General features: G+C 61.2%; 4 protein-coding genes, 1 long non-coding RNA gene and 3 pseudogenes across 5 annotated transcripts in view; 4 read left to right on the top strand and 4 right to left on the bottom strand.

Annotated features, from left to right (window-relative positions):
- LOC136372682 (phosphatidylinositol 5-phosphate 4-kinase type-2 gamma-like) overlaps positions 1–2,447 on the bottom strand; it is a 5,420-nt pseudogene extending 2,973 nt beyond the window's left edge.
- Positions 1–21,859, bottom strand: part of LOC136372830 (uncharacterized) — an 87,185-nt gene extending 65,326 nt beyond the window's left edge. Inside the window, exon 1 of the long non-coding RNA XR_010745531.1 lies at positions 21,828–21,859. This is a non-coding gene — a long non-coding RNA (uncharacterized lncRNA). The remainder of the gene's footprint in view (positions 1–21,827) is intronic.
- Positions 861–1,404, top strand: LOC136372683 (polypeptide N-acetylgalactosaminyltransferase 6-like). The gene is made up of 3 exons (XM_066337413.1): positions 861–890; positions 999–1,151; positions 1,281–1,404. The coding sequence occupies exons 1-3, from the start codon at positions 861–863 to the stop codon at positions 1,392–1,394; spliced, it is 297 nt and encodes a 98-aa protein (XP_066193510.1). The 3' UTR covers positions 1,395–1,404.
- Positions 3,049–4,876, top strand: LOC136372838 (chymotrypsin-like elastase family member 1; annotated as a pseudogene).
- On the bottom strand, positions 8,270–10,107 carry LOC136372835 (chymotrypsin-like elastase family member 1; annotated as a pseudogene).
- On the top strand, positions 11,434–17,123 carry LOC136372680 (bridging integrator 2-like). The gene is given in 16 exon segments (XM_066337412.1): positions 11,434–11,575; positions 12,810–12,890; positions 13,012–13,066; positions 13,734–13,828; positions 13,922–14,017; positions 14,094–14,201; positions 14,298–14,316; positions 14,319–14,382; positions 14,959–15,034; positions 15,303–15,385; positions 15,648–15,722; positions 15,724–16,004; positions 16,007–16,109; positions 16,111–16,339; positions 16,626–16,836; positions 17,047–17,123. Coding segments are annotated over 16 exon segments (1,731 nt in total). The 5' UTR covers positions 11,434–11,497.
- LOC136372679 (small cell adhesion glycoprotein-like) lies at positions 19,823–20,436 on the top strand. The gene is given in 5 exon segments (XM_066337411.1): positions 19,823–19,905; positions 19,999–20,005; positions 20,007–20,071; positions 20,217–20,252; positions 20,255–20,436. Coding segments are annotated over 5 exon segments (321 nt in total). The 5' UTR covers positions 19,823–19,874.
- Positions 21,860–22,970: 1,111 nt separating the features above from the next.
- Positions 22,971–24,427, bottom strand: LOC136372693 (DAZ-associated protein 2-like). The gene is given in 6 exon segments (XM_066337421.1): positions 22,971–23,121; positions 23,160–23,398; positions 23,400–23,420; positions 23,680–23,758; positions 23,760–23,790; positions 24,336–24,427. Coding segments are annotated over 6 exon segments (534 nt in total). The 5' UTR covers positions 24,349–24,427.
- Between the last annotated feature and the right edge of the window lie 1,396 nt (positions 24,428–25,823).

The following is a 25,823-nucleotide window of genomic DNA, read 5'->3' as shown; positions in this document are numbered from 1 at the left end:
AGCTCCAGCTCCATCCGAAGGAATCTGGGACGGGCGGGAGGACACAACCACATCTCCAGCCACCATCCACAGCGTGTGGGAGACAGGCAGGATGTGGAGGGCTGACTGTGTCCCTGAGGGAGGGTGGGGACAGAAGGACACGGGGCTCTGGCTCTAGCTGCATCCCTAAGGAACTGAGGATAGGCAGCATGAGGGGCTCCAGCTCCATGTCTAAGGATGGAGCTGAAAAGTCTCCCTCAAACTGGGTGTTGGATCTTGAGTCTGCCCCTCCTCAGCCAGGGCAATGTGACAGCGGCTGGCACGGCCAGGTGACAGTCCAATGACAGCCAGTGACACCTGGGCCGGGTGCTGGCTCCCATGCAGCTTTCAATACACCTTTATTTCCTGAAACCTCATCCCGGGCGCCTTTCCTTCGCTCCGTGTGCCCGAGGCGATGGCTCGGGCATTCCTCATGTCCGGGAAAGGACACGGGACCCGGACTCGCTGCTCCGTGCCAGGATCCTGTTTGCACAGCGATAACCCAGAGCCCTGCACGGCCAAACCCGAGGGGGTCCTACCCCGGCTCCTGCGAGCGCTTCTTTCCTCAGCTCTCCCCACCTTTTTTCCTCACTCCTGCCCCTTTTTCCCCCCTTTTTCCCCCTCTCCTCACCCCTGCTCCCCTTGCCTTTCCCCACCCTTTTCCCCCCACCTCTTTTTCCCCTTTTTCCCTCTCCTTTCTCTATTTTTCTCTCCGCTCTTTTCCCCACCACCGCCTCTTTTCCCCTCCCAAAACCTCTCTTCCCCCACGCCACAGATAAAAAACGAGGGCACCAAGAGCTGCCTGGACGTCGGAGAGAACAACCACGGGGGAAACCCTGATCATGTACCCCTGCCACGGGGGGGGCAACCAGGTGCGCCCCAAACCACCCCGGTCTTTTCCCCTTGTGCCACGCGCGGTTTTCCCCGAGGCTGAGCTCCGGGGGCGGAGCAGTGACGGCCCCGCGTGGGTTTTCCCGCAGTACTTTGAGTACACGAGCCAGCGGGAGCTGCGCCACAACATCGGCAAGGAGCTGTGCCTGCGGGCGGGCGCGGGCGCCGCCGAGCTGGGCGAGTGCCAGTTCCGAGGGAAGCCCGGCCGGGTCCCTGCCAGCGAGGAGTGGGACCTGGCGCAGGTGAGCAGAGCCGGGAATCGGCCTGGGCACGGCGGCATGGTGCCCGCCAGGGTGCCGCTCCTCGGGTGCCGTTTGCCCCCGCTCACAGCCCGCGGTCGCTCGTTGATCGCTTGGGTTGTTTCTCGGCAGAACCGGCTGATCAAGAACTTGGCCTCGGGGATGTGTCTGACGGCCCGGGGGAAGCACCCGGGGCTGGTTCCCTGCGACCCCACGGATCCGCACCAGCTCTGGTCCTTCACCTAAACGGGAGCGGAGCCCCGGCCGGGCCCGGCCAGGCTCAGGAAACCAGGATCCAAAAAACTTCCTTGTTGGCTTTAATTTAAGAAGCGAAAGCCTTAAATGTGCTGCATTTCGTGGTTGCCTTGAACTGAATCCCGAACCTTCGAGGGCCGGGCTCTGCCGGGGGCAGACCCCGAAACGCAGCGGTGGTGGCGGGGACGGTCCTGCCGGGGCTCCTCGGAAGCCGCTGCTCGTCCTCCCCATCCCGGCTCAGCCAGAGACTCTTCCGTTCATATCGAGCATTAAAAACGTGGACGCAGCTCCCCAGATGTGGGATCCGGGCGGGGAATCCGGCCAGGAGGAGGATGGTGACCGTGGGGCTCCTCCTGTCGAGGGGGATCGTGGCTTGCGGTGGCCCCTGGCGGACAACGGGAGAAGTTGGGATCTGTGCCTTGGGAATCACGTTGGATTTGGAGCCGGGAGGAAGTTAGATTTTTGTTTTTACTATTGGTTATTAAATGATGATGATTCCCGGGCGCATTTTGCCTGCGCTGAGCAGGAGGAGCTTTCCCTGGGTGGCATCACAGAATCCTTCTGAAGAGAATCTCGGCTGCCACATCTCCTCTGTCCTGGATTTTTTGTCTGTCCAAACTCCTATAGCTGCCGTTTTGTTGCCATTTGATTTATAGTGGGAGAAAGTCCTCCTGGACATGACAGGAGACGGAGAGCCTGTTCTAGACACAGAACCTCAAATAAAGAGATGATTATTTTACAAAATGCTGTCTTGGCACCTCTGAGCTCCCCACACTCCTCTCACTTTATAGCCCTCCTCTTCTTGTTCTAAAAATTCCCTGTTTAGCTCAAAATGGGTTGACAGCTCTTTGTGCCACAGCGGGCGGCTCAGCTGGGATTGGGGTGTCCCTGGCTGGGTGGAGCCCTTGCTGCTGTCCCTCGCCGCGTGCCCTTGGTGCTGATACAACAAACACGGGATTAGTGGGACGCTGTGTTCCTGTGAAATCTTGTGATTCCCTTGGAGATAAGGGCAGAACTGCACCGGGTGCTTTTTGCTGCCTTCATTCCGCTTGACCTGGGTGACCCCACGAGCCCCGGGATCCCAAATGCTCTTTGCCAGCGCCTGTGCCTCCAGGGCCAAGGTTCTCCCCCCAAAACAGCCTCAGCAGTTTGGAGTTCAAGGGGTAAAAAATGACACCGTTTGGGCCCAAACTCCAGGCTTTATTTCAAACCATTTCGCTGCTTCGTTTAGCCCAGACTCCGGCCCCGGCTGGGCCTTGGGGAGGGGGCCAAGGTCGTGTCCTGGGGCTGCTCCATTTCCCCGGGCCAGCGCCCCGCGGCTCCGCTCCGGTGTCGGATCAGCCTCAGGAGCCATCCCACAAACCACGGCCCTGGAGAGCCGCAGCCTCCTCGGGCCGACACCGGGACAAGCCCGTGACACCGCTCGGGGACACGGCGACAGCAGGTGGCAGCGCGGCGCAGCGTCTCCCCAGAGGGACCCAGAGGCTCGGGCGCTCGGGGCGTCCCTCGGGAGCCTCGGGGCCGTGTGTGCTTTGGCACAGGGGCCAAGGCCGCCGACGGGGCCGCGGCAGCTGCTGCCCTTCCCGCGCCTCCTCCCGCGGCCCCGTTAAAGCGCCGGCGGGGAGCGCCTCGGCCCCACCGCGGACACCGGCGCCACGATGATGCTGCAGCTCGTGCTCCTCGCCGCCCTCGCCCTGTGCGGTGAGTACCGCCCGGAGCCTTCGGCCTCCGCACCTCCTCAATCCCCCCTCGGCCCGCGCCCCGGCGGGGCCTGACGCCGTCCCCGTGTCCCCAGGGCGCTGCTCCGAGCTGGATGTCGAGGACATGCAGCGGTGTCGGCGGCAGCGAGGCGCGCTCGCACTCCTGGCCCTACCAGGTGGGTCTGCCGGAGCCCCCGGCCGCTGCCGGGGCTCTGCGGGCGCCGGGACCCCGCGCTCAGCCCCGGCCCGTGTCTCGCCCCTGCCCAGATCTCCCTCCAGTATTACTCCAACGGCGGCTGGTACCACACCTGCGGAGGCTCCCTCATCCAGAGGAACTGGGTGATGACCGCGCCCACTGCGTCAACAGTGAGCGAGTCACCAAGTGCCCCTCCTTCCTCTCGCCAAACCTCCTTGCCCCCAAAAGCCTTCCGAGGGGAAAAGCTGCCTGCCGCAAGGCGCAGAGCAGCCGCCCTCGCAGGGCTTCGGGGCTCCGCGGCCCAAAAGGCCCTCGGGGCTTCTCTGGGAGCAACTTGTCCCTGCTCTGACCCTCCCGCACCAGCCCACGCTTCCAGTGAGAGGAATTCGGGGCTCACGGGGGCCTTTTGCACCTCGCCGCCAGTAACCTGCAGTACCGTGTGGTGGCCGGCGAGCACAACCTCAACGCCAACGACGGCAGCGAGCAGATCTTCAGCGTCAGCAAGATCGTCGTCCACCCCTACTGGAACAGCAACAACGTGGCCGCCGGGTAAGGCCGCCGGGAGGGCACACGGGGGGAGCCCGCACGGCCTTTGGGCCCGGGGGTCCTTAGAGCATCCTCTCCGTGCCCCGGCAGCTACGACATCGCCCTGTTCCGCCTGAGCGGCTACGCCACCCTGAACAGCGCCGTGCAGCTGGCCGTGCTGCCCCAGGAGGGCAGCATCCTGTCCAACAACTACCCTGCTACATCACGGCTGGGGCCTGACCCGCAGTGAGTGACTTCGGGGCTCTCCCCGCCCCAAACTGTCCCCGGAGCGCGCCGGCCAAGGCCGGCAGCCGCGGCGGCTCCCGGAGCCCCGGGCGGCCCCGGGACGCTTGGCTCGGGCCTTTGCCGGGGCCGTGCCCGGCTTTGTGGGGCCGGGCGGGGCCGGAGGGGCTCGGCGGGGGCCGCGGGCTCCGCTTCGGCCGGGCCCTCGCGGCGTCGGCCGGGCGCTGACCGGGCCCGGCTCCTCGCAGGCAACGGGCAGCTGTCCAGCGTCCTGCTGCAGGCATACCTGCCCGTCGTCAGCTACCAGACCTGCTCCAGCTCGTCCTACTGGGGCTCCACCGTCAAGAACACCATGGTGTGCGCCGGCGGCGACGGCGTGCGCTCCGGCTGCCAGGTGCGCCCGCGGCCCCCGCGCTGCCCCCGCGGCCCCGGCGGCCCCCGCAGCCCCGGCTCACGCCGCTCCTCGCTCCGCAGGGCGATTCCGGCGGTCCCCTGAGCTGCGCCGTCAACGGGCAGTACCAGGTGCACGGCGTCACCAGCTTCGTGTCCAGCCTGGGCTGCAACGTCTACCGCAAGCCCACCGTGTTCACCCGCGTCTCCGCCTACGTCTCCTGGATCAACAGCGTAAGGCGGCCGTGCCGGGCCGGCCCCGGCCCCGGCGGCGCTCCCGGGGCACCGCTGCGCCCGCCCCGGCGCCCCGCGCCTCAGCCCGGCCCTTTCTCCCTTCCAGGTCATCGCCCAGAACTGAGCGCAGCGGGACGAGCGCTCGCTGCCCCTCGGCCCTGGACATCCCCCGACTGTCCCCGCCGCCCTCAATAAAATCTCCTCCCGTCTCTGTGCCTCCGTGCTGCCTCGGCTCGCGCCCGCCGATCCTTCCTCCTAAACGCCTCGACCTCCTCCTCCCCTCCCAGCTCCCGCACCAACCCTTCCCCATCTCCTCCTCCTCCTCCTCGCTCCTCACGGATCGGTCCTGGCGAGCAGGAGCCGGCTCCGAGCTGTCGGGGCGGCCCCAATCCCTGCTTGGGGATGCTGGACAAGGGGAAATGCCGCAAATCCCCCCCGGCTGCAGGTGGCTGTGCCCGGCACTGCTGAAGCCGCTCGAGGGCTGTGCCCGCTTCTGCCCCTCCCATCGAGGAAAACACGGAGGGGCTGGGCCGTGTCCGGGGAAGGGAACAGAGCTGGGCCAGGGGTTGGAGAACTCCTGAGGGAGCTGGGGAAGGGGCTCAGCCCGGAGAAAAGGAGGCTCGGGGGGCACCTTGTGGCTCTGCACAACTCCCTGACAGGAGGGGACAGCCAGGGGAGGTCGGGCTCTGCTCCCGGGGCACAGGGACAGGAGGTGAGGGAGCGGCCCCAGGCTGGGCCAGGGCAGGGGCAGCTTGGACATCAGGAGGGATTTCCCCATGGGAAGGGTGGTCGGGCCTTGGCAGGGGCTGCCCGGGAGGTGGCGGAGTCCCCATCCACGGAGGTGTCCAAGGAAGGCCTGGATGTGGCACTCAGTGCTCTGGGCTGGGGACAAGGTGGGGATCAGGCACAGCTTGGAGTCGATGCTCTGGGAGGGCTTTTCCCTCCTCAGGGATTCTGGAATTCTGTGCTCGGTGTGCTGAGGAACACAGCTGGTGCAGCAGCTCAGTTGGTGGTTGAGATGAAAGTTGAGCTCTGGGTGGTACAAGAGGCCGTGAGGAGACCTTGTGGGGACACAGATGGAGATAGTGCTGAGGGCAGTCGTGACTGCGATTTGTTGCTGCCGTGTTAATTATCCGAGAGTGGGAACAGCCTGTTTTCCCCCAGCTCTGGGTGTGATAAAGAGTGATTTAGTTGGGATGGGATGTGTGGAGTCAGTTGGAGTCTGCTGGCCGTACTCTGAGGAGGAAGGGACAGAAGTTCGGCAAGGGACTAATGAGCTAAGGTACTGTACAAGGGACAGACAGGGAGAGGCAGCTGTGCCAGGGACAGAAGGGAGTGAGCTCGAACAGAAGAAAGAGTAGAAGAAGAGCTGAGGCAGTGTGTCTACAGCCTAGCTGCTGCTATAAATGGACAAACTCTGAGAGCTGTGTGGAGCTGCCCATAAAAGCTGTAGAGAAAAGGTATGAGAGACTTCTAAATAATGAGGTGCCCAGGCTTGGAGCCCCCTGAAGTTTTTAAAGAGGCACTCTGAGTGCAGTGTCTGTCTCGACTTCCACAGTGAACTGCTGACCCTTTGCTGACCCTTTGCTGACCGTTTCCTGATCCTTTGGAGGGCAGTGGCACAGCTAGTGGGGTGGACACTGAGAGACAGGAGGAGCCAAAGATTTGGGAGGAAGAGCAAAACTTGCACTCTTGGACTGTAAAGGGATAAATCTGAGGGGTTCCCTCGTCGGGCTCCTCCTCAGAGGCAGCAGTTCGGGCTGTGCCCGTGTCACAGGAATAGATGCCTTTGTGTGACAGGACAGCTGAGACTGCTGAGGGAAACCAGGGCTGGAAGGGCAGGGGAAACCCGGCCTGACTGTGGGAGAGGGGCTGTGGGGACTCCAGTGGGGCTTGTCGGATCCCTGGAGCCACTGCTGGGAAGGGGCTCCAGTCCCTGCAGTGGAAGTCTCCGGAGGTGGAGTGCAACAGCCAGAGAACCTTGGGAATGGTCAGACTGGGAAGTTCCATTAACGAGGGCACCAGGCCCGGCCCGTGATTGTGACAATCTCCTTCTTATAAATACATATCATAAGTTGCTTTCACAAATATCAGAGTGAATAGTGTCTGTATAATTGTACCGTATTGTGTTTTGTTAATGAGAGTTCAGAAAGATGATGACCGTATTTTCTGATTGTGACATAGTGTGAATAGTGGAAAGACTGGGTTGTCCTCTTTGGGACATCTGAAACCAACCAAGCCAAGAATTATGGGGAAGAGGTCGTCCCCTTATTGCCCTGCAGGAAGGCTGCTGGATTTCGGGGGTTTTTATCAAAATAAAACCAGCCAAGACCCATCTTACCAGAAAAAGTGGAGCCACCCACAAATAAATCTATCAAATAAGATGATTGAGGAAACTTGAAACAGAAAAGAATGTTTTAATATCTACTGAATATGTAAAAGAGCAAATCATTAAAACACCGTAATCAGAAAGAAGGGTGTGCTTTCTGGTGAGGCACCCAGCAGAAACGTTTGCTCTTATGTCTGTCTCCTAATTGTCTATTTTATTTTTTATTAACCTTATAAAATTTTAAAAGAGGTGGAACTCGTTTTTACATCCTGATGTCACACCTGCCCCTCCTCTGGCACAGCTTGAGACTCTTCCCTCACCTCCTGTCCCTGAGCACTATCTCCATCTGTGTCCCCACAAGGTCTCCTCACGGCCTCTTGTACCACCCAGAGCTCAACTTTCATCTCAACCACCAACTGAGCTGCTGCACCAGCTGTGTTCCTCAGCACACCGAGCACAGAATTCCAGAATCCCTGAGGTGGGAAAAGCCCTCCCAGGCATGACTCCAAGCTGTGCCTGATCCCCACCTTGTCCCCAGCCCAGAGCACTGAGTGCCACATCCAGGCCTTCCTTGGACACCTCCGTGGATGGGGACTCCGCCACCTCCCCGGGCAGCCCCTGCCAAGGCCCGACCACCCTTCCCATGGGGAAATCCCTCCTGATGTCCAAGCTGCCCCTGCCCTGGCCCAGCCTGGGGCCGCTCCCTCACCTCCTGTCCCTGTGCCCGGGAGCAGAGCCCGACCTCCCCTGGCTGTCCCCTCCTGTCAGGGAGTTGTGCAGAGCCACAAGGTGCCCCCCGAGCCTCCTTTTCTCCGGGCTGAGCCCCTTCCCCAGCTCCCTCAGGAGTTCTCCAACCCTGGCCCGGCTCTGTTCCCTTCCCGGACACGGCCCAGCCCCTCCGTGTTTTCCTCGATGGGAGGGGCAGAAGCGGGCACAGCCCTCGAGCGGCTTCAGCAGTGCCGGGCACAGCCACCTGCAGCCCGGGAAGGGGATTTGCGGCATTTCCCCCTTGTCCAGCGTCCCCAAGCAGGGATTGGGGCCGCCCCGACAGCTCGGAGCCGGCTCCTGCTCGCCAGGACCGATCCGTGAGGAGCGAGGAGGAGGAGGAGGAGATGGGGAAGGGTTGGTGCGGGAGCTGGGAGGGGAGGAGGAGGTCGAGGCGTTTAGGAGGAAGGATCGGCGGGCGCGAGCCGAGGCAGCACGGAGGCACAGAGACGGGAGGAGAGATTTTATTGAGGGCGGCGGGGGACAGTCGGGGATGTCCAGGGCCGAGGGGCAGCGAGCGCTCGTCCCGCTGCGCTCAGTTCTGGGCGATGACCTGGAAGGGAGAAAGGGCCGGGCTGAGGCGCGGGGCGCCGGGGCGGGCGCAGCGGTGCCCCGGGAGCGCCGCCGGGGCCGGGGCCGGCCCGGCACGGCCGCCTTACGCTGTTGATCCAGGAGACGTAGGCGGAGACGCGGGTGAACACGGTGGGCTTGCGGTAGACGTTGCAGCCCAGGCTGGACACGAAGCTGGTGACGCCGTGCACCTGGTACTGCCCGTTGACGGCGCAGCTCAGGGGACCGCCGGAATCGCCCTGCGGAGCGAGGAGCGGCGTGAGCCGGGGCTGCGGGGGCCGCCGGGCCGCGGGGGCAGCGCGGGGGCCGCGGGCGCACCTGGCAGCCGGAGCGCACGCCGTCGCCGCCGGCGCACACCATGGTGTTCTTGACGGTGGAGCCCCAGTAGGACGAGCTGGAGCAGGTCTGGTAGCTGACGACGGGCAGGTATGCCTGCAGCAGGACGCTGGACAGCTGCCCGTTGCCTGCGAGGAGCCGGGCCCGGTCAGCGCCCGCCCGACGCCGCGAGGGCCCGGCCGAAGCGGAGCCCGCGGCCCCGCCGAGCCCCTCCGGCCCCGCCCGGCCCCACAAAGCCGGGCACGGCCCCGGCAAAGGCCCGAGCCAAGCGTCCCGGGGCCGCCCGGGGCTCCGGGAGCCGCCGCGGCTGCCGGCCTTGGCCGGCGCGCTCCGGGGACAGTTTGGGGCGGGGAGAGCCCCGAAGTCACTCACTGCGGGTCAGGCCCCAGCCCGTGATGTAGCAGGGGTAGTTGTTGGACAGGGCTGCCCTCCTGGGGCAGCACGGCCAGCTGCACGGCGCTGTTCAGGGTGGCGTAGCGCTCAGGCGGAACAGGGCGATGTCGTAGCTGCCGGGGCACGGAGAGGATGCTCTAAGGACCCCCGGGCCCAAAGGCCGTGCGGGCTCCCCCCGTGTGCCCTCCGGCGGCCTTACCCGGCGGCCACGTTGTTGCTGTTCCAGTAGGGGTGGACGACGATCTTGCTGACGCTGAAGATCTGCTCGCTGCCGTCGTTGGCGTTGAGGTTGTGCTCGCCGGCCACCACACGGTACTGCAGGTTACTGGCGGCGAGGTGCAAAAAGCCCCCGTGAGCCCCGAATTCCGCTCACTGGAAGCGTGGGCTGGTGCGGGAGGGTCAGAGCAGGGACAAGTTGCTCCCAGAGAAGCCCCGAGGGCCTTTTGGGCCGCGGAGCCCCGAAGCCCTGCGAGGGCGGCTGCTGCGCCTTGCGGCAGGCAGCTTTTCCCCTCGGGAAGGCTTTTGGGGGCAAGGAGGTTTGGCGAGAGGAAGGAGGGGGCACTTGGTGACTCGCTCACTTGTTGACGCAGTGGGCGGCGGTCATCACCCAGTTCCTCTGGATGAGGGAGCCTCCGCAGGTGTGGTACCAGCCGCCGTTGGAGTAATACTGGAGGGAGATCTGGGCAGGGGGCGAGACACGGGCCGGGGCTGAGCGCGGGGTCCCGGCGGCCGCAGAGCCCCGGCAGCGGCCGCGGGGCTCCGGCAGGACCCACCTGGTAGGGCCAGGAGTGCGAGCGCGCCTCGCTGCCGCCGACCACCCGCTGCATGTCCTCGACATCCAGCTCGGAGCAGCGCCCTGGGGACACGGGGACGGCGTCAGGCCCCGCCGGGGCGCGGGCCGAGGGGGGATTGAGGAGGTGCGGAGGCCGAAGGCTCCGGGCGGTACTCACCGCACAGGGCGAGGGCGGCGAGGAGCACGAGCTGCAGCATCATCGTGGAGCGCCGGTGTCCGCGGTGGGGCCGAGGCGCTCCCCGCGGCGCTTTAACGGGGCCGCGGGAGGAGGCGCGGGAAGGGCAGCAGCTGCCGCGGCCCCGTCGGCGGCCTTGGCCCCTGTGCCAAAGCACACACGGCCCCGAGGCTCCCGAGGGACGCCCCGAGCGCCCCGAGCCTTTGGGTCCCTCTGGGGAGACGCTGCCCCGCGCTGCCACCTGCTGTCGCCGTGTCCCCGCGGTGTCACGGGCTTGTCCCGGTGTCGGCCCGAGGAGGCCTCGGCTGCGGCTTTCCAGGGCCGTGGTTTGTGGGATGGCTCCTGAGGCTGATCCGACACCGGAGCGGAGCCGCGGGGCGCTGGCCCGGGGAAATGGAGGCAGCCCAGGACACGACCTTGGCCCCCTCCCCAAGGCCCAGCCGGGCCGGAGTCTGGGGCTAAACGAAGCAGCGAAATGGTTTGAAATAAAGCCTGGAGTTTGGGCCCAAACGGTGTCATTTTTTACCCCTTCAACTCCAAACTGCTGAGGCTGTTTTGGGGGGAACCTTGGCCCTGGAGGCACAGGCGCTGGCAAAGAGCATTTGGGATCCCGGGGCTCGTGGGGTCACCCAGGTCAAGCGGAATGAAGGCAGCAAAAAGCACCCTGGTGCAGTTCTGCCCTTATCTCCAAGGGAATCACAAGATTTCACAGGAACACAGCGTCCCACTAATCCCGTGTTTGTTGTATCAGCACCAAGGGCACGCGGCGAGGGACAGCAGCAAGGGCTCCACCCCAGCCAGGGACACCCCAATCCACAGCTGAGCCGCCCGCTGTGGCACAAAGAGCTGTCAACTCATTTTGATCTACAAAGGTGGATTTTATGGATTAATGAGAGTTTTGGGGTTGTCCTGTGCAGGGCCAAAGCTGGACACAACCTGTGCCCCCTTCAACTCCAGATGTTCCACAATACTTTGTTCCCAGTGGGTCCTTTCCAACTCAGGATATCCATGATTCCGTGTCTCTGGACATCAGAGATGTCTTGGGCAACACTCTTGGATTTTGGGGATCTTTGGGGTTGTCCCAGAACCAACAGGTGATCCTTACCATCCCTGCAGCTCCTTTCCACCTCTGGTTATTCCATGACCTGAGCGTTCTGGAACCTTTTTGACAATCTTGAACGCTGGGATTTTATCAGTGGACTTTGGGGTTGTCCTGTGCAGGGCCAGGAGCTGACTGGATGATCCTTGTGGGTTTCTCCCGGCGCTGGATCCGCCATGGCCCCCAGCCCCGTGGCCCAGCCCTGTCCTAGGTGCCAGGGGAGCCTTTTGGGGGTTCTGGGGGTTCCGGGGCGCGCAGCGGATGCTGCTTGGCCTCGCCTCCCACTTCCTTCATCAAAACCCTCCAACGGCAGCCGCGGGGCCACGGGCGGGGCCGGGCCGGGGCCATGGCCGAGGGCAGGAGCGGCAGCGCCGGGCTCTTCGCCAGGCAGGTCCAGAAACGCTTCAGCCGCGCCCAGGAGAAGGTATGGAGGTGCCACCCACCCCCAGATCCCAGCTGTGCCTGGGGTTGTCCTTCTTCCCCACCGCAGTGCTCCCGGCGGGGCCCAAAGGGAGCAGCTCAGCTCCTTTGGGTGCTCGGAGGGTGGGAATTGGGAGTTTCTGGGTCAACATCATCGTTGCTCCAAGGCTTTGGAGGATGGCATCTCCCAAAGCTCCCCAGGGACTTTGGCTTCTCTAAGGGGGGCAGTTTTCCACCCAAAACGCCCTGCAGGGGTTAGGGGGGGCTGTGGGGTGGTGGCACGGGGTCTGGCTGGCGCTGAGGGTCCCCGGCAGGGCCCGGCTGGGCTGGTGGTCCCAGGAATGTTGGTGAGATGGGCCCCAGCCCCACAGGAAGGGAGGGGGAAGGGCTGCGGAAGCGGCACGAGCAGGGCAATCCTCAGCTGCTTTGGGGTTACTCTGGGGGAGCTTCTTTCCTTTCCTGTCCCCCAAAACCGTGCCATGACTCCCCTTTTGGGGGTGACACAAAGACCCCCCCCTCAAACCTTCACCCTCCCAGGTTTCCTGGCCGGCGCTTGGTGCTAAATTTGGCTTTCCCACGGCTCAATCATCCCGGGCCAGGCTCCGGCCGCTTCCTGCACACAGCAAATCTCCCTCCCAGCCGCTCCCAGCCACTTCCCGGGGGGCCCAACCTCTTCCTGGACATCCCAAATCTCCCTCTGACCCAGCCAAAAGCTCTTCCTGGACACTCCAAAGCTCCCCGCTCCCAGCCCTGGCCTCTTCCTGGGGGGCTCAGCCTTTTCCTGGACACCTTGAACTTCCCCCGTCTGGCTTCAGTCATTTTCCAGAGGGTCGCCTTCTTCCTGGGCACCCCAAAACTCCTTCCTGCCTGGCCCCAGACTTTCCCAGGGGAGTTCTCTTCCTGGACACCCCAAATCTCCCCCACCCGGCCCAGCCTCTCTCTCTTCAGCCTCAGACCCTCCTCATCCTCCTCACGGTGCCCCCAGTACCCCACAGTCGGGGCCCGGGGTGTTTTGGGGTGCACACGACTGCACTCACCGGGTTTAAGGTGGGAGGTGGGTTGGCACGCAAAAATTCACTGTTTTCCTGAAAATAATAAAGGCGGTGAGATTTTGCATTTCCACATAAATCGCGCCCTGCCAGACCCTCGGCAGCCCCTCGGGGGTTTGGGGGGCCCAGGGGGCACAGCCCGGTGACCTCGGGGTGTGTTTGGGCTCTTCCCCTCTCCCTCCATCACAGGTTTTGCAAAAATTGGGCAAAACTGTGGAAACCAAAGATGAGCAGTTCGAGCAGAGCGCCTACAACTTCCAGCTGCAGCAGGTGACAGGGGGACCCCGGGGACATCGGGGACATGGGGGACACCCCGAGCCACCCTGGGGGTCCCCGTCCCCCCCCAGACCCGCGGACAGCCCTGACCCCCCCTCGCCACCGTGTTTTGCAGAACGAGGGTCACAAACTCTACAAGGACCTCAAGGGGTTCGTGGGAGCCGTGAGAGGTGTGGAACCGACCCGGGAAATCCTGGGAACAGGGATGGACTCGGGGCGGAGCCAGGATAATAAATAAGGAATAAAGAGGAAATAAATCACGCTTATAATAAATAGGTTATTAATTTCAAATCAGTATTAAATCAAAATAAAGAAAAATAAACATAAAATTGAAATAAATAGATTGCAAGCTACAAATGGATAATAAGGAGAAAATAGATAATAAAAATACTTACGTGGGATAATAGATAATATATAATGGATGAGATATATATTACATATCTTACATATATGATATATGCAATATATATCTTTATATCTCATTATGTATTAAAAACATATGGGATAATAAAGAGAAAAACAATAGATAACAAAGACATAAAATAATAGATATAAAAAGTAAAGATATATTAAGATAAGATAATAATCAGACTACTGTATGTGTGATGATAGATAATGAATATATTGGGATATATATATATACGGGATATCATAAAGAAAAACAGCTAATACATATCTATCAGATAGATATGGTATAGATATATATATATAAAATAGATAATAGAGACCATAGATCATTTAAAATAACGCGCCCAGGCCCATAAACACCAGCAGAGAGCAGCGAATAGATCCATAAGCTGAGGGATGAATGAGCACTGACGGTGCCTGTGCCCGCAGTGATGCACGAGAGCTCCCGCAGAGTGGCCGAGACGCTGCAGGAGATTTACAGCCCCGAGTGGGACGGGCACCAGGAGCTCCGAGCCATCGCCGACGTGAGTCTGGCTGTCCCCAAGGGTCCCCTTGAAGCCTGGGGGGAGGTGGCAGGGTCCAGGGTGTCACCGCTGTCCCTGGCCCTGTCCCCCCAGAGCAATGACCTCCTGTGGGAAGACTACGAGGCGAAGTTGGCCGACCAAGCCCTGAGGCTCATGGAGAATTACCTGGCTCAGTTCGGGGATTTCAAGGTGCCCTCTGCGCGTCGGGCGGGGTTGGGGACAGGGGGGACACGGCGGGTGTGGCTCACCTGTCCCCCCCGCCCAGGAGCGCATCGCCAAGCGGGGCCGAAAGCTCGTGGACTACGACAGCGCCCGGCACCACCTAGAGGCTCTGCAGAGCGCCAAGAAAAAGGACGAGGCCAAAATCGCCAAGGTTGGGACCCCTCGAGACTCCCCCGGCACAGCCCCCACGTGGGGACAGTCCCCCGGCCTTGGGGACAAAGCCACGGCCCCCCGTGTCGCCCCGCAGGCTGAGGAGGAGTTCAACAAAGCCAGGCGGTGTTTGAGGAGCTGAACAGCGAGCTGCGGGAGGAGCTGCCCGTCCTGTACGGCAGGTACGGGACTGTCACAGGGGCTGGGGACAGCGCGGGGCCTCGGGGACATGAGGGAACGCTGCAGGGGTTTGGGGACATCACGGGGCTGGAGGTCACTGTAGGGGTTGTCAGGCTGGGGGTGGGACCATGGGACTGGGAGACACCACAAGGGTTTGGGGACATCACGGGCCAGGGGCTTGAGGGACATTGTGGGGCTTGGGGACATCGTGGGGCTGGGTGACACAGCAGGGACGGGTGGATATTGTGGGGCTGGGGGACACGGGTGGGCACGGGTGCCACTGGGTGGGTGAGGTCCCCCCGTGGCAGGGAAAAACTTGCGTGGGTCTCTCCTCAAAGCCCACCCTGGGGACACATCGGGGGTCCTGGGGGACATCGGCCACGGGCGCCTGTGACAGTGGGAGGTGGCAATTCCACAGCATCCATGGGGTGGCCCTGAGGGGCCATTCCCCTTCCCTGCTGCGTCCACGGAGTTGGGCACTCAGCGGGTGGGATGGGCTGAGCACCCCCAGACAGCTCCAGTGTCCCCTCCGTGGGACATCGTGGGGCAGCCCCAGACCCCTCCGGTGTCCCCCGCAGCCGCATCGCCTGTTACGTCACCGTTTTCCAGAACATCTCCAATCTCCGTGACGTCTTCTACAAGGAGATGAGCAAGGTGATGAACACGTCCTCCGCGCCCCCAGCAGCACCAGGTGTCCCCAGGTGTCCCCAGGTGTCCCAGGTGTCCCCAGGTGTCTCAGGTGTCCCCAGGAGGCTACGCCGGTGCTGTTCCCCACCCTCCAGAGTCCCCGCTCTTCGTTTAATTCATTCAGAGCAGCCCGAGGGTGTTCGGGGTGTCCCCAAGTGTTGGGGACCCTGCTGAGCCCCGGGTGATGGGGCCACCTGGGGACCCCCTGAAATGTCTCTGTGTCCCCGCTCCCCAGCTCAACCGGGACCTGTACGAGGTGATGAGCAAACTGGAGAAGCAGCACTCGAGCAAGGTGTTCATCATCAAAGGTGTCCCCAGGTAACACCGGGGGGCGATGAGGGGACAGCGGAGGTTAAGGGGACAATTTCCCCCAGCCCCCAAATGCGATGCAGGCTGCGGCCCCAAAGTCCTGCGGTGGGCGGGCACCTGCCAAAGACGGGCTGAAGGAGCTTTTTGGTGGGCCTGGGGAGTTCATCAGGGTCCTGCTGGATGGGGAAGCGTCACCTGCAAGCTGGGACGGTGACACCCCAAGGATGCTTGGGGACACCCCGAGGTGACCCGCTCTGTCCCGCCCTCTCAGCAACCGCCGCTCGCTGGTCATCTCGGCGCCCGTGAGCCCCCCGGCCGTGTTCCCGTGCCCGGACAAGGCGCCCGCGTGGTCGCGGAGGTGACACGGCGTCCCCCGGCGGGGCCGGCGCTGCCACCGACCCCGCCGCCAACGGGGACCTGGGCGCTGTTTCCCCCGGGCCGCCCCCGGCCTCTCCCGCCGGCGGAGGGTCCCTGGACTCGGTGTCCAGCGAGGAGAGCCCGGAGCCCGACCACGCGCCCCCGGAGCAGGCGACAGCGGTGACAGTGTCGGTGTCCAGCGAGGAGAACCCGGAGCCCGGCCCCGACGCCGACTCTCTGTCCCCTGCTCAGGAGACATCGGCGACAGCCGCCGACCGGGGGGTGACAGCGGCGCTCCGGGGGACCCCGAGGGCATCGCCACCTCCCTGGCGTCACTGATTTTATCCGAGGCAATTGCCCAGGCCACCGGCACCTTGTCCCGAGCCGGGAAAAGCCGCGGACGCGGCAGGGGACAGCGGGGCCACCAGCGTTGAGGGTGGGGCAGGTCCCGCGGTGCCGTCCCCCACCGCAGCTGTCCCCTGCCGTGTCCCCGGGCCCGCAGCAGCGGCACCGGCGTGTCCTGGGGAGCCGTGCCAGCTCGGCGGTGAGCGGGGACAGAGCGGTGACGTCGAGGACAGCGCGGAGGTGACAGATGTGGAGCCAGAGGTGCGCAGAACGGGTGGGAACGGTCTGGGAGACGGCAGGGGTGGGGGCGGGGAGCACACACAGGGGGTTTCCCGGCTCGGGGGACACCGCGGCGGGATGTGGGGACACGAGGGGGACAAACCCAGCCCGTGGGACACCTCCTGGGGCAGGTGGGGCTGGACCCGGGATCAGCCGGTCCCCCCTGGACCCCCAACCCAGGCGGCTGCGGGGGCGTGGGGCTCGGCCCCTTTGGGATGGGGTTTAACGGGATCACGAGGTGCCGGTGTCACCCCCGTGTCTCTCCCAGGGCCCTTCCGGGACACCGGAGCAGGACACGAGCCAGGACACAAGCCGGGACCCCTCAGGTGCTGCCGAGCCCCCCCAGTGTCCCCCGAGTCCTTCAGCATCCTGTGATCCCACAGGAAACGCGGCGTCTTCCCCAAATTCATTCCCCAGAATGCATTTCCCAGCCCTCAACCCGTCCGAAATAAAGATGGAAAAAAATGTGGCGAAGTCCCGTATCGGAATGACGGAGGGGTCCGGGGGGATCCTCACCGGGGATTTGGGGGGGCTGAGGAGTGGAGGGGAGGTTGGGGGTTGTCACTCCCTCCCCCTCCAACACTCGTGACTCGGGGAAAAGGCGTCGAGCCCGTTCCACCAGTTCCTGGAAAATGCGTTGTCACGCCAAAAATCCCCCAAACACCTGATTTTCTGCTCCCGTGATCCAGAATTCCGCCATTCCCGCACAAAACCCCACTCCCGATCTCCGGGCGATGGCTCGGCCCCGCAGCCAGCGAGGGGTTAACGGGGGAGGAATCCTCAGGGTGGTTCCTCATTCCGGCCGAACTGGAAAGGTGAGGTAGAAAAAGGACAACGCCTTCACCTGGGCACCGCCTTCACCTGGAGCCGCACATGGTGCCGGCAGGTAAGAGCTGCAGGAGCGGGCCCTGGACCCCGGGATGTCCCCCCGGAATTCCCACTCCCTGCGGGGCTCCAGGGGTCCTGCCCCAGGCACAGGGAGGCACCGGAGGCCTGAAGCGAGGCGTGCAGCCGGTCTGGGGTGAAGCCGGGCTGTCGGGGCTCGGCCGGGCGTTTTCCAGCTGGATTTGGGGTGGAAGGCGAGGGAAAGGGCCGGATCCTGCCACAGGGAGAGGCTGAAAGCAGGAAATCCGGCAGGAAAGCTGAGGGGGAAACAGGGGAAAGCAAAGCGCTGATCCCAGGGGCTCATCCCAAGGTGACGGAGCAGACACAGGGTGAGCAGCGGATCCCGCCCTCCCAGCGGGGAGGGGAAAGGGGGGGCGGGGAAGGGGCTGCTGAGCACCCCCAAAAGCCTGTGGGGATGGTTTGGTGATCCCATCCTCCATCCGCCGGGAATGGGAATGGAAGTGGGATGGGACTGGGGGGACTGCGAAGGCACTGCTAAAAATCCCTGTGGGGAGGTTTGGTCCTCCAGGCACCGGGAATGGGCACGGCGATGGGGTGGCTGCATCCCCAGCGCTCCTCGAAGGAGTTTTTGGGACGGGAGCAGTGAGGTGGGGTGAGGTTTCCCTTGGGAACGCCTCTGGAGCCGCTCAGCCCGAGCGCAGGAATGAGGAAGATGAGGTTTTCACAACCTGCTTTAAAAACACATGGAAATCCATCGGGATGCAGCGTGCCGGGAATGATTCACTCCCACTGCCAGCCCCCCCTCTTCTGGGCTGGATCCGGCCTGGCACTGCCAAAAATACCGTGGTTTTCCGCGCTGGGATCACCGGGCCTTCCCACGGTCCCACGGCGGGAGCAGTGAGGGGGATGCACAGGGAGGAGCATCCCTGCCCCAGGACAGAGCACGAGGAGCTCCACTTCCATAACACGCGTGGTTTGGTGGAAAGCAAACCTTTCCCTCAGAAAAAAACTCACTTTAAACCTTTGGTGAGTCCCAGGATTCCGTTTTTCAGGTGCTGTGGGTCCTAGGATTCAATTTTTTGGGTACTGGTACATCTTTCCCCCTGGCAGTGCCAGACTTCCCAAGAAACCCTCCCTAAGGCTCAGACCAGCTCTCGTCCCACCCAGCAGCATCTTTTGCTCTCTTCTTTTAAACCTCAGTCTCTTTGGGGGAATAAGACCCAGTTTTTGCTCCAAAGCCACCCGGGAGCAGCAGCTGCTCCATGGGAAGGTCGTGGTTGGCTTTGGGAAAGGCCCAGAGCCCGGAGAGCTCTGCTGGGGGAGCTTCACAGCAAAGCTGGCCTTAGTGAAGGGTTGGCTTAAAGCAAAACCAGATTTAAAGCAAAACTGGATTTAAAATGAAACTGTTTAAAGTAAAACTTGGTTTAATTCAAAGTTGGGTTTGAAGAAAACCTGGGTTTAAAACAAAGCTGGGATTAAAGCAACTCCGGATTTAATGCAAAACTGTGTTTAAAGCAAAATCATGTCTAAATCAAACTGGGTTTAAAGGTAAAATCAGGTTTAATTCAAAGCTGAGTTAATGAAAAGCTTAAAGTGAAGCTGGGTTTAAAGCAAAATGAGTTTAGAGCAAAACCAAGCTTAAAGAAAAGCTAGGTTTAACATAAAACTGGATTAAAGTAAACCAGATTAAAGCAAAATTGTGCTGGAAATAACATTGAGTTTAATGCAAAGCTGGGTTTAAAGCAAAACAAAGTCTAAAGTGAAACTGGATTAAAACAAAGCAAGGTTTAATGCCGGAGTAGTTTTAAAGCAGAACTGGTCTTACAGCAAAACCAGATTTAAGCAAAGCTGGGTTAAATTCAAAACAGGTTTAAAGCAGGGCTAATTTTAGGTAAAACTGAGTTTAATGAGCCGGTGACTGCTGCCAGCCCGAGCCCGAACCCAACGCGGGCATCGCCTGCTCGGGGTGCCCTCCCTGTCCTGCTGCGGGGAAGGAACGTTCACTCCCGAATTCCTGGGCCCTCCCCGGCCCCTATTCTCGGGTCCCCCAGCCCAAATTCCCGGCTCTCCCCAACCCCAAATCCCACCTTCCCCGGCCCCAATTCCCGGCTCCCGGCCCGCCGGAGCCACTCCTCGCTCCTGCCCCGCTGCCGCCGCTCGATTTCCTCTTTTTTAAAAAACCCAAACGAATGAGATTTGATCCGCTCCCGGCCGCGCTGAGTCACGGAATCCCCGAGCGCCGGAGCCACCGCCGGGACACTTTGGGGGACACAGCCCAAGGTGGGTCGGGCAATTCCGCGGCATCGACCTCCGCCAACGGATTTAGGGCATTTTCAAGGACTTTTAAAGACTTGGAAGCTCACAAGATTTGGGAGTATATCCAGTCAGCGGCTGGTTCTTCCCAGCTCCAGCAATACCAGCGCGTAATTGGTGCTGCAGCACCCCCCTCGCGCGGAGCCTTTCGGGGCGATTTGTAGGAAATCACTATTTTTATCCCTATTTTTGGCAGTTCCGAAGGAACCCGGAGCCTCACCTGGAAGGAGCCGCTGGAAGGAGAGATCTCACCCTACCTGAGCACAGCTGATGGGGCACTGAGGGAATTTACCGCTCTTATCGCTATTTTTGGCAGCTCTGAAGGACCCCAAACATCCACGAGAAAGGAGCCGATGCGATGGAGGGAGATCAGCCCCACCTGAGCTCAGGTGAGCGCCTGGAGCCGCTTTCGGGGCTTTTCCCACCTTCTCCGCCCGGCTCCGGCTCCCCCTCACCTCCCTCTCTCTCCTGTCCCGAGGAAGACCTGACGACCCGTACTGAGGAAGGCTCCCACGCCCCCGGGCCATGAGGACGTTGACACCGCGGTCATCGCAGGTGAGTGAGGCCGGGCTCCTGTTCCTCCCCGGGGCCGGGGCCGCCGCTCCGGGGAGCCCCGCTCCGTTCGACCCCGGCTCCGGGCTGAGCCCCGCTCCGTTCTGTGCCCCGGGCTGAGCCCCGCTCCGCTCTGCTTCCCCCGCAGTGGTGATCGCCCTGGTGTTCCTCACCCTGCTCACCGTGTGGTGGTGATCGGGATTTACCTGTACCGAAACCAGGGCTCCTACCGCACCTACGAGCAGCCGGAGCCGGACACGGCCCCGCGGGAGGAGGCGCCCTCCAAGGAGAAGGAGGAATATTTATCTAAGGACGCGCCTGGGATCCACACAGGTCCCGAAGTTCTCTGGAGTTGGGCGTCTATATAAATTTCAGGAGTTGGGATGCTACCTGAATCCCTGCCATCGGGGATCTGCCCGAATTCCCTGGAGCTGGGGGTCCACCTGAATATTCCGGAGTTGAGGTCTGCCGAAATTTCTTGGAGGTGGAGGATCTTCCTACACCGGGAAGCTGCCTAAATTCCCTGGAGTAAATTCCCTGGATTTGGGGACCCACCTAAATTGGAAACCTGCCTAAATTCCCTGGGGTTGAGGTTTTGCCTAAATATCCTGGAGCAAGGAATCCGCCTGAATCTCCTGGAGCTTGTGATCTACCTGAACCCCGGAGCTGGGGTTCTGCCCAAAGCTGAGGATTCACAGACTGATTTTGTTTGATTTAGTTGGTTTTGTTTCCTTAATTTATGAAGCAAACCATGGAAGGAATGTGTGGGTGCCCGAGGCAGGAAAAAACCCTAATTACCCCCCCAAAAAAATAAAAGTCCCAAAAGAGGAAGTCCCCAACTCAGCTAGGAAAAAGGAAAGAAGTGAGAAAAGCCCCGTTGGCAGCAGCCAAAGGGGTTCTCAGAGGCCCAACAGAAATTTGTTACTTCACTGAAATTTCAAAATAATCTTTATTTTATTTTTTGGGTTTTAAGTATAAAAACTCCACAGTTCAGTGCAGCACAGAGAGTCCGAGAGCCGAGCTCAGGAACAGTCAGGGACGGTCACACACACAGAGGACCACGGATTCAGATTAAAATGAAAATATTAAGATAAAATGGAGTCGAATCTGAGCTCTTCTTCATCGAATAACAGCCAAAAAGAAAAATAACACCCGATTGAGGATCCCTGAAACGTTCCTCCCAAGCTTGTGGAGGTTTGGTTATCATCGCAGGCGTGACATCACTGATAAACACTTCGATAAACCCACTTCACAACCCATTTATGAGCTCCTCAGTCCATAAAAATCCCGCCCACAAACATCCCGTTCATAAAACTCATTCACAAACCTACCGATAAACAACTCATTGATAAACCCATTGATAAACCCATTGATAACGCCCCCAACCCTCCGCTGCTGAAGAGCCCAAGGGATCTGTGTGTTCCCTGACAGTCCCCCCACAGCCGGACAGATGGAAACCAGCCTCTCGGATTAAGGAATTTGGGTGCAAAACCACCAGGTCTGAGTTAAATCAAGCGTTTGCTAATTAAGCATCGGTTAAAACCCGGTTCTAGCTGGAATGGGAGGATCCCACGGGAGCTGCAGCACGGCCCTGGCACCGGTCATGGCTTTGATTAGAGCTGAAGTGCAAACAATCCAAGAGTACTCGGAGTGGGTTAAAACAATCCCAGGACAGACATTTCTGGGGGAGAAAAAGGTGGGAGAGGGTGAGGGGGCACCTCTGGAGTAAGGCCGGGAAGGACTCAGGTGTCCCTTCCACCTCTGGGAAGGAGAGTTTGCCTCTGGGAAGGGAATTTTCATCTCTGGGGAGGAGATTTTGCCTGTTTTCCTACCCAAAATCCACCTTCCTAAAAGGAAGGAAAATCCGATGGGGTCCAGCAGAGGGATAAAGGCAGTGGAAGGGGAAACCCTTCCCCAGAGCATAATTAGGCCATAATCAATTAGAGCTGAATATAAATGGAGGAAGAGGCAGGGCTGAGCTCACCCCTATTTATTAATGACCCCCACCCCCCCGGGACCCCTAATTGACCAACACCCCTCCCCTGTCACCCATTGGTGTCACCTGCGGGAAGTGGGGTCCCTCCCCGGCCTTTGGGGGTCCCACAGGCGCGGTGCAGGTACCTGGGGGAGGCGCTGACGGGCGGGGGGGATCCCCCAAACCCGCGCCCCCCCTCACCAGAGGCTGAAGCCGCCCCCGGCCCCCCCCCAGGAAGCCCCCCTTGCGCCGGGGGCAGCAGGACTGGTGGCTCCGGGCGGGACGGGCACCGGGGGGGCACCCGGGGGGCACCCGGTGGGGCGGCGGCTGGCAAGACACAAAGGGGAGGACGGGTCACTGTCACGACAAGGGGACAGCCGAGGTCACTGTCACGACAGGACGGGCCAGCCGATGTCAGTGCCGTGGACAGGAGTGGGTGGACAAGGTCATGACACCGAGGTCAGTGTCACACCTGTGGCAGGCACAAAGCCCCCGTGGGCTGTGGGGACACAGCAATGTCCCCACCCCCTGCTGAGGGACAGCACCCGGGGGTGGGACACGTTGGGTCCTCAGCCCTGACCCATCTCTGAGGCCTGTGGCACCTGGGCCAGGTGGGGGACACACCTGTCACCTGTGCCAACACCTGTGGGACACACTCTCCACCTGTCAGCGAGCTGCAGGTGGCAATTCCAGGGGAGCAGGAACCTCTCAGGTTCCAGGGAAGGGGAGCCAAAGGAGTCCGGGGAAGCACGGACCAGGTGAGCAGGACCCTCCCCCAGCTCACGGGAAGTGCCAGGCCCCAGCTGTGGAACAGGTGACGTTCAGGTGGCCAAGGGCCCCCTTGCCCTGCTCCCCCCAGCCCAGATTTGGGCAGCACCAGGCAGGCTTGGAGCCAGAGCCACCTGCAACCCCTGAGCCCACCTGGGATCAGGTGGGATGGGCTGGGACCCACTTGGGCCAGGGCCAGGTGATCTTCTGTCCCCTCCCACCCAAATCCCCGATTCTGTGCAATCCACCCGGCACTCCCCGGGATGCTGCCGGTGCCCCCTGTCCCAAACCTTCCCACCCAACCCCACAGATCCACCTGTGCCCCCTGTCCCAAACCTCCCCACCAATCCCCAAGCCCCACCTGCACTCACCGGGATGCTGGTGGTGCCAGCTGTCCCCAGCCTGGCTGCGGGGTCAAACCCCCCTTCCAGCAGCACTGTGGATCCCGGTGGATACACCTGTCCCAGCGGGAAATAGGCCACGGGGGAGCCCAGAGCCCCCACGGGCAGCGGCGGGGCCAGGGGCAGGTACAGGGACGCACCTGGGTACGCTGGGGACACCGGGGGGATGCCAGCAGCACCCAGGGGGGACGAAGCTCAGACGGTAGAGCTGGAAAAACACCGAGTCGGCACGGTCAGACAGGCGTTATCCCAAATCCAGGTGTGCAGCCAGCACCCAGGGGGCTCTCAACCTGCCTGCGGGAGCAGGGAAATCACCCGGATTTCACACCAGGGCTTTTATGGGGGTTTTGGGTCACTTGGAGATGGGAAGAAGTGGTCCCTGTCCAAGGTGAGCTCCCAGGGTTCCCCCAGGGCTATGGACACGAGGGGTCCCGGGTAAAAGCCCCTCTGCAGAGGTGTTCCCCTACCTCGGGGTACGCAGCTGCAGGGTCGAGGTATGGGGGCGGCTGCGGCACGGGCAGGGTCTGGGGGTACCCGGGGGCGCCGGGCCGGGGAACGAGGGTGGCCTGGGAACGGCCCTGCGGGACACAAACGGGTCAGGAGAGCCGGGAGCGAGGAGTCTGGGATGGAGCTGGAAATCGCCCCGTGCCCTGAGCCCACCGGAGGGATCAACCCCCGGCCCGTTCATCCCGGGATCACTGCCCCGCCCTGCCCCCACCCCATATGGCATCGGCCCGGCCTCAGTGTCCCCAAAGCGCTGCCACCCCCTGCGCCCGCTGGCCTCAGACCCCCCCGCCCCTCCCATGGTACCGCCCCCCAAGCCTCAGACCCCCCCCGCCCCTCCCATGGAATGTCCCCAAAGCCTCAGCCCCCCCCGCCCCTCCCATGGAATGTCCCCAAAGCCTCAGCCCCCCCCTCCCATGGAATGTCCCCCAGCCCCGCCCCCTGGGCCAAAGCGAGGCTGAGCACGATTCTCCATGGCAACCCGCCCCGCCCCGGCCCCGCCCCCAGGCCCCGCCCAGCCCGTGCCTCAGACGCCCTAAAGGCGCCGCGGCCCGGGCCGCGCTCCCGGCAGGCCCGGGGGCTCCGGTCAAAGGGCCCGAGGGGCCCCGCCCCGGCCTGCCTTTGCCGTTCATGGCGGCGGCGGCTCCCGCGGGCACGGCGGGGGGAGGAGGAGGACGAGGAGGAGGCGGGGGCGGCCCGTGGGGGAGGGTGAGGGACGGGGCAGGAAGCGGGGCAGGAAGCGGGCGTTGTGACGTCATCGCGCTCGGGGGCGGGGCCGCGCGCTCTTAAAGGGGCCGCGGGTAACGGGGAGCGGAGGGGGCGGGGCCAATGGGGGCGGGGTCACAGCGGGGGGCTGCAGGGGAAGGGTGCCGGCCACCGAGCGGGGCTCGGAAATATTGTGTAAAATTTAATCTCAAATGTAGAGAATACTAGAAAACTGGTAATAAATCACAGCGTTCTGTATTGCGCATTAATGCATGAGAATGAAATATAAAATACAGTTAAAATAATATTATAAAGTATTTCTAAAATACCTATAAAACTCATAGAGGTATATGATACATACTCAATAATATATCAAAATAGTAAATAAGAAATATTTTTAAATGCAGTAGGGTAATCTATAATATATCGGAATTAATATTAATAAGGACTAATAAATAAAACATATTAATTAATATAAGGATGTATTCGTACAAAAATCATATAATTATGCATAAATCTATAAATATGTTATGATATATAATATAATATGAATATATGGCAGTAAATATTTTATAAATACACAATATATAGCCTAATAGTATAACATATTAAAAAATCAACAAATGCTGATAAAAGAAGAGACTATATAGTACATAAATATATATAATGAGTATCACATGTATAAAGCTGTACATAAATAATCCATATGTCTCTATATCATCATTTACGACCCCTTAGGTTGTAAAACGTCCCTTGGAAGTCTAAAATTCCCATTTTGGGGTGGGAGTCTCCCTTCATTTCGCCCCGTGCTTTCAGGACTCAAACCTCTCCTTTTCCGCCTCATTTTCCTCCGGCTCCATCCCCAAACCCGAGCAAACCGCTCATGAATAATGTAGCAGCTGCCACATGAATATGCAAATGAGTCTCGCGGAGCTGGGGTGTGGTCATGAATAATTCATGAGAGGGACTATTCCTCACCCTCAAAACTCAGCGAAATGGAAAAAAAAAAATAATATCGACCTTCCGAGTGGGACCAGACACCGCTCAGGGACCCCCAGACCTTCCCTTAGGGACTCCCGAGCCCTCCAGCCCGGCCCCGACCCCGCTCAGGGAGCGCAGAAACCAACCACTTCGGGACCCCCCCTCTCCGCTCCAGACCCCCCTTGGGACCCTCTTTAGGGACCCCCCGTTCTCCCCAGACCCCGCTTAGGCACCCCCAAACCCGCTTCCCGACCTCCCTCTAACCCCAGATCCCACTGAGGGACCCCTCTGCCCCCCGACAGCCCCAGACCGGTTTTAGGGACCCCCGGCCCCCGTTTAGGGACCCTCCCATCCAGCCCCCCGCAGTGCCCCCCCGGCCCCCCCGCTGAGTCTTGTTAATTAAAATCCGCCCCCTCACCCC

Source organism: Sylvia atricapilla, chromosome 29 (assembly GCF_009819655.1).
Source record: "Sylvia atricapilla isolate bSylAtr1 chromosome 29, bSylAtr1.pri, whole genome shotgun sequence".
In the NCBI taxonomy this organism is placed as follows: domain Eukaryota; kingdom Metazoa; phylum Chordata; class Aves; order Passeriformes; family Sylviidae; genus Sylvia; species Sylvia atricapilla.
The sequence above is the reverse complement of the archived record's forward strand: the minus strand, read 5'-3'. Positions and strand labels throughout refer to the sequence as shown.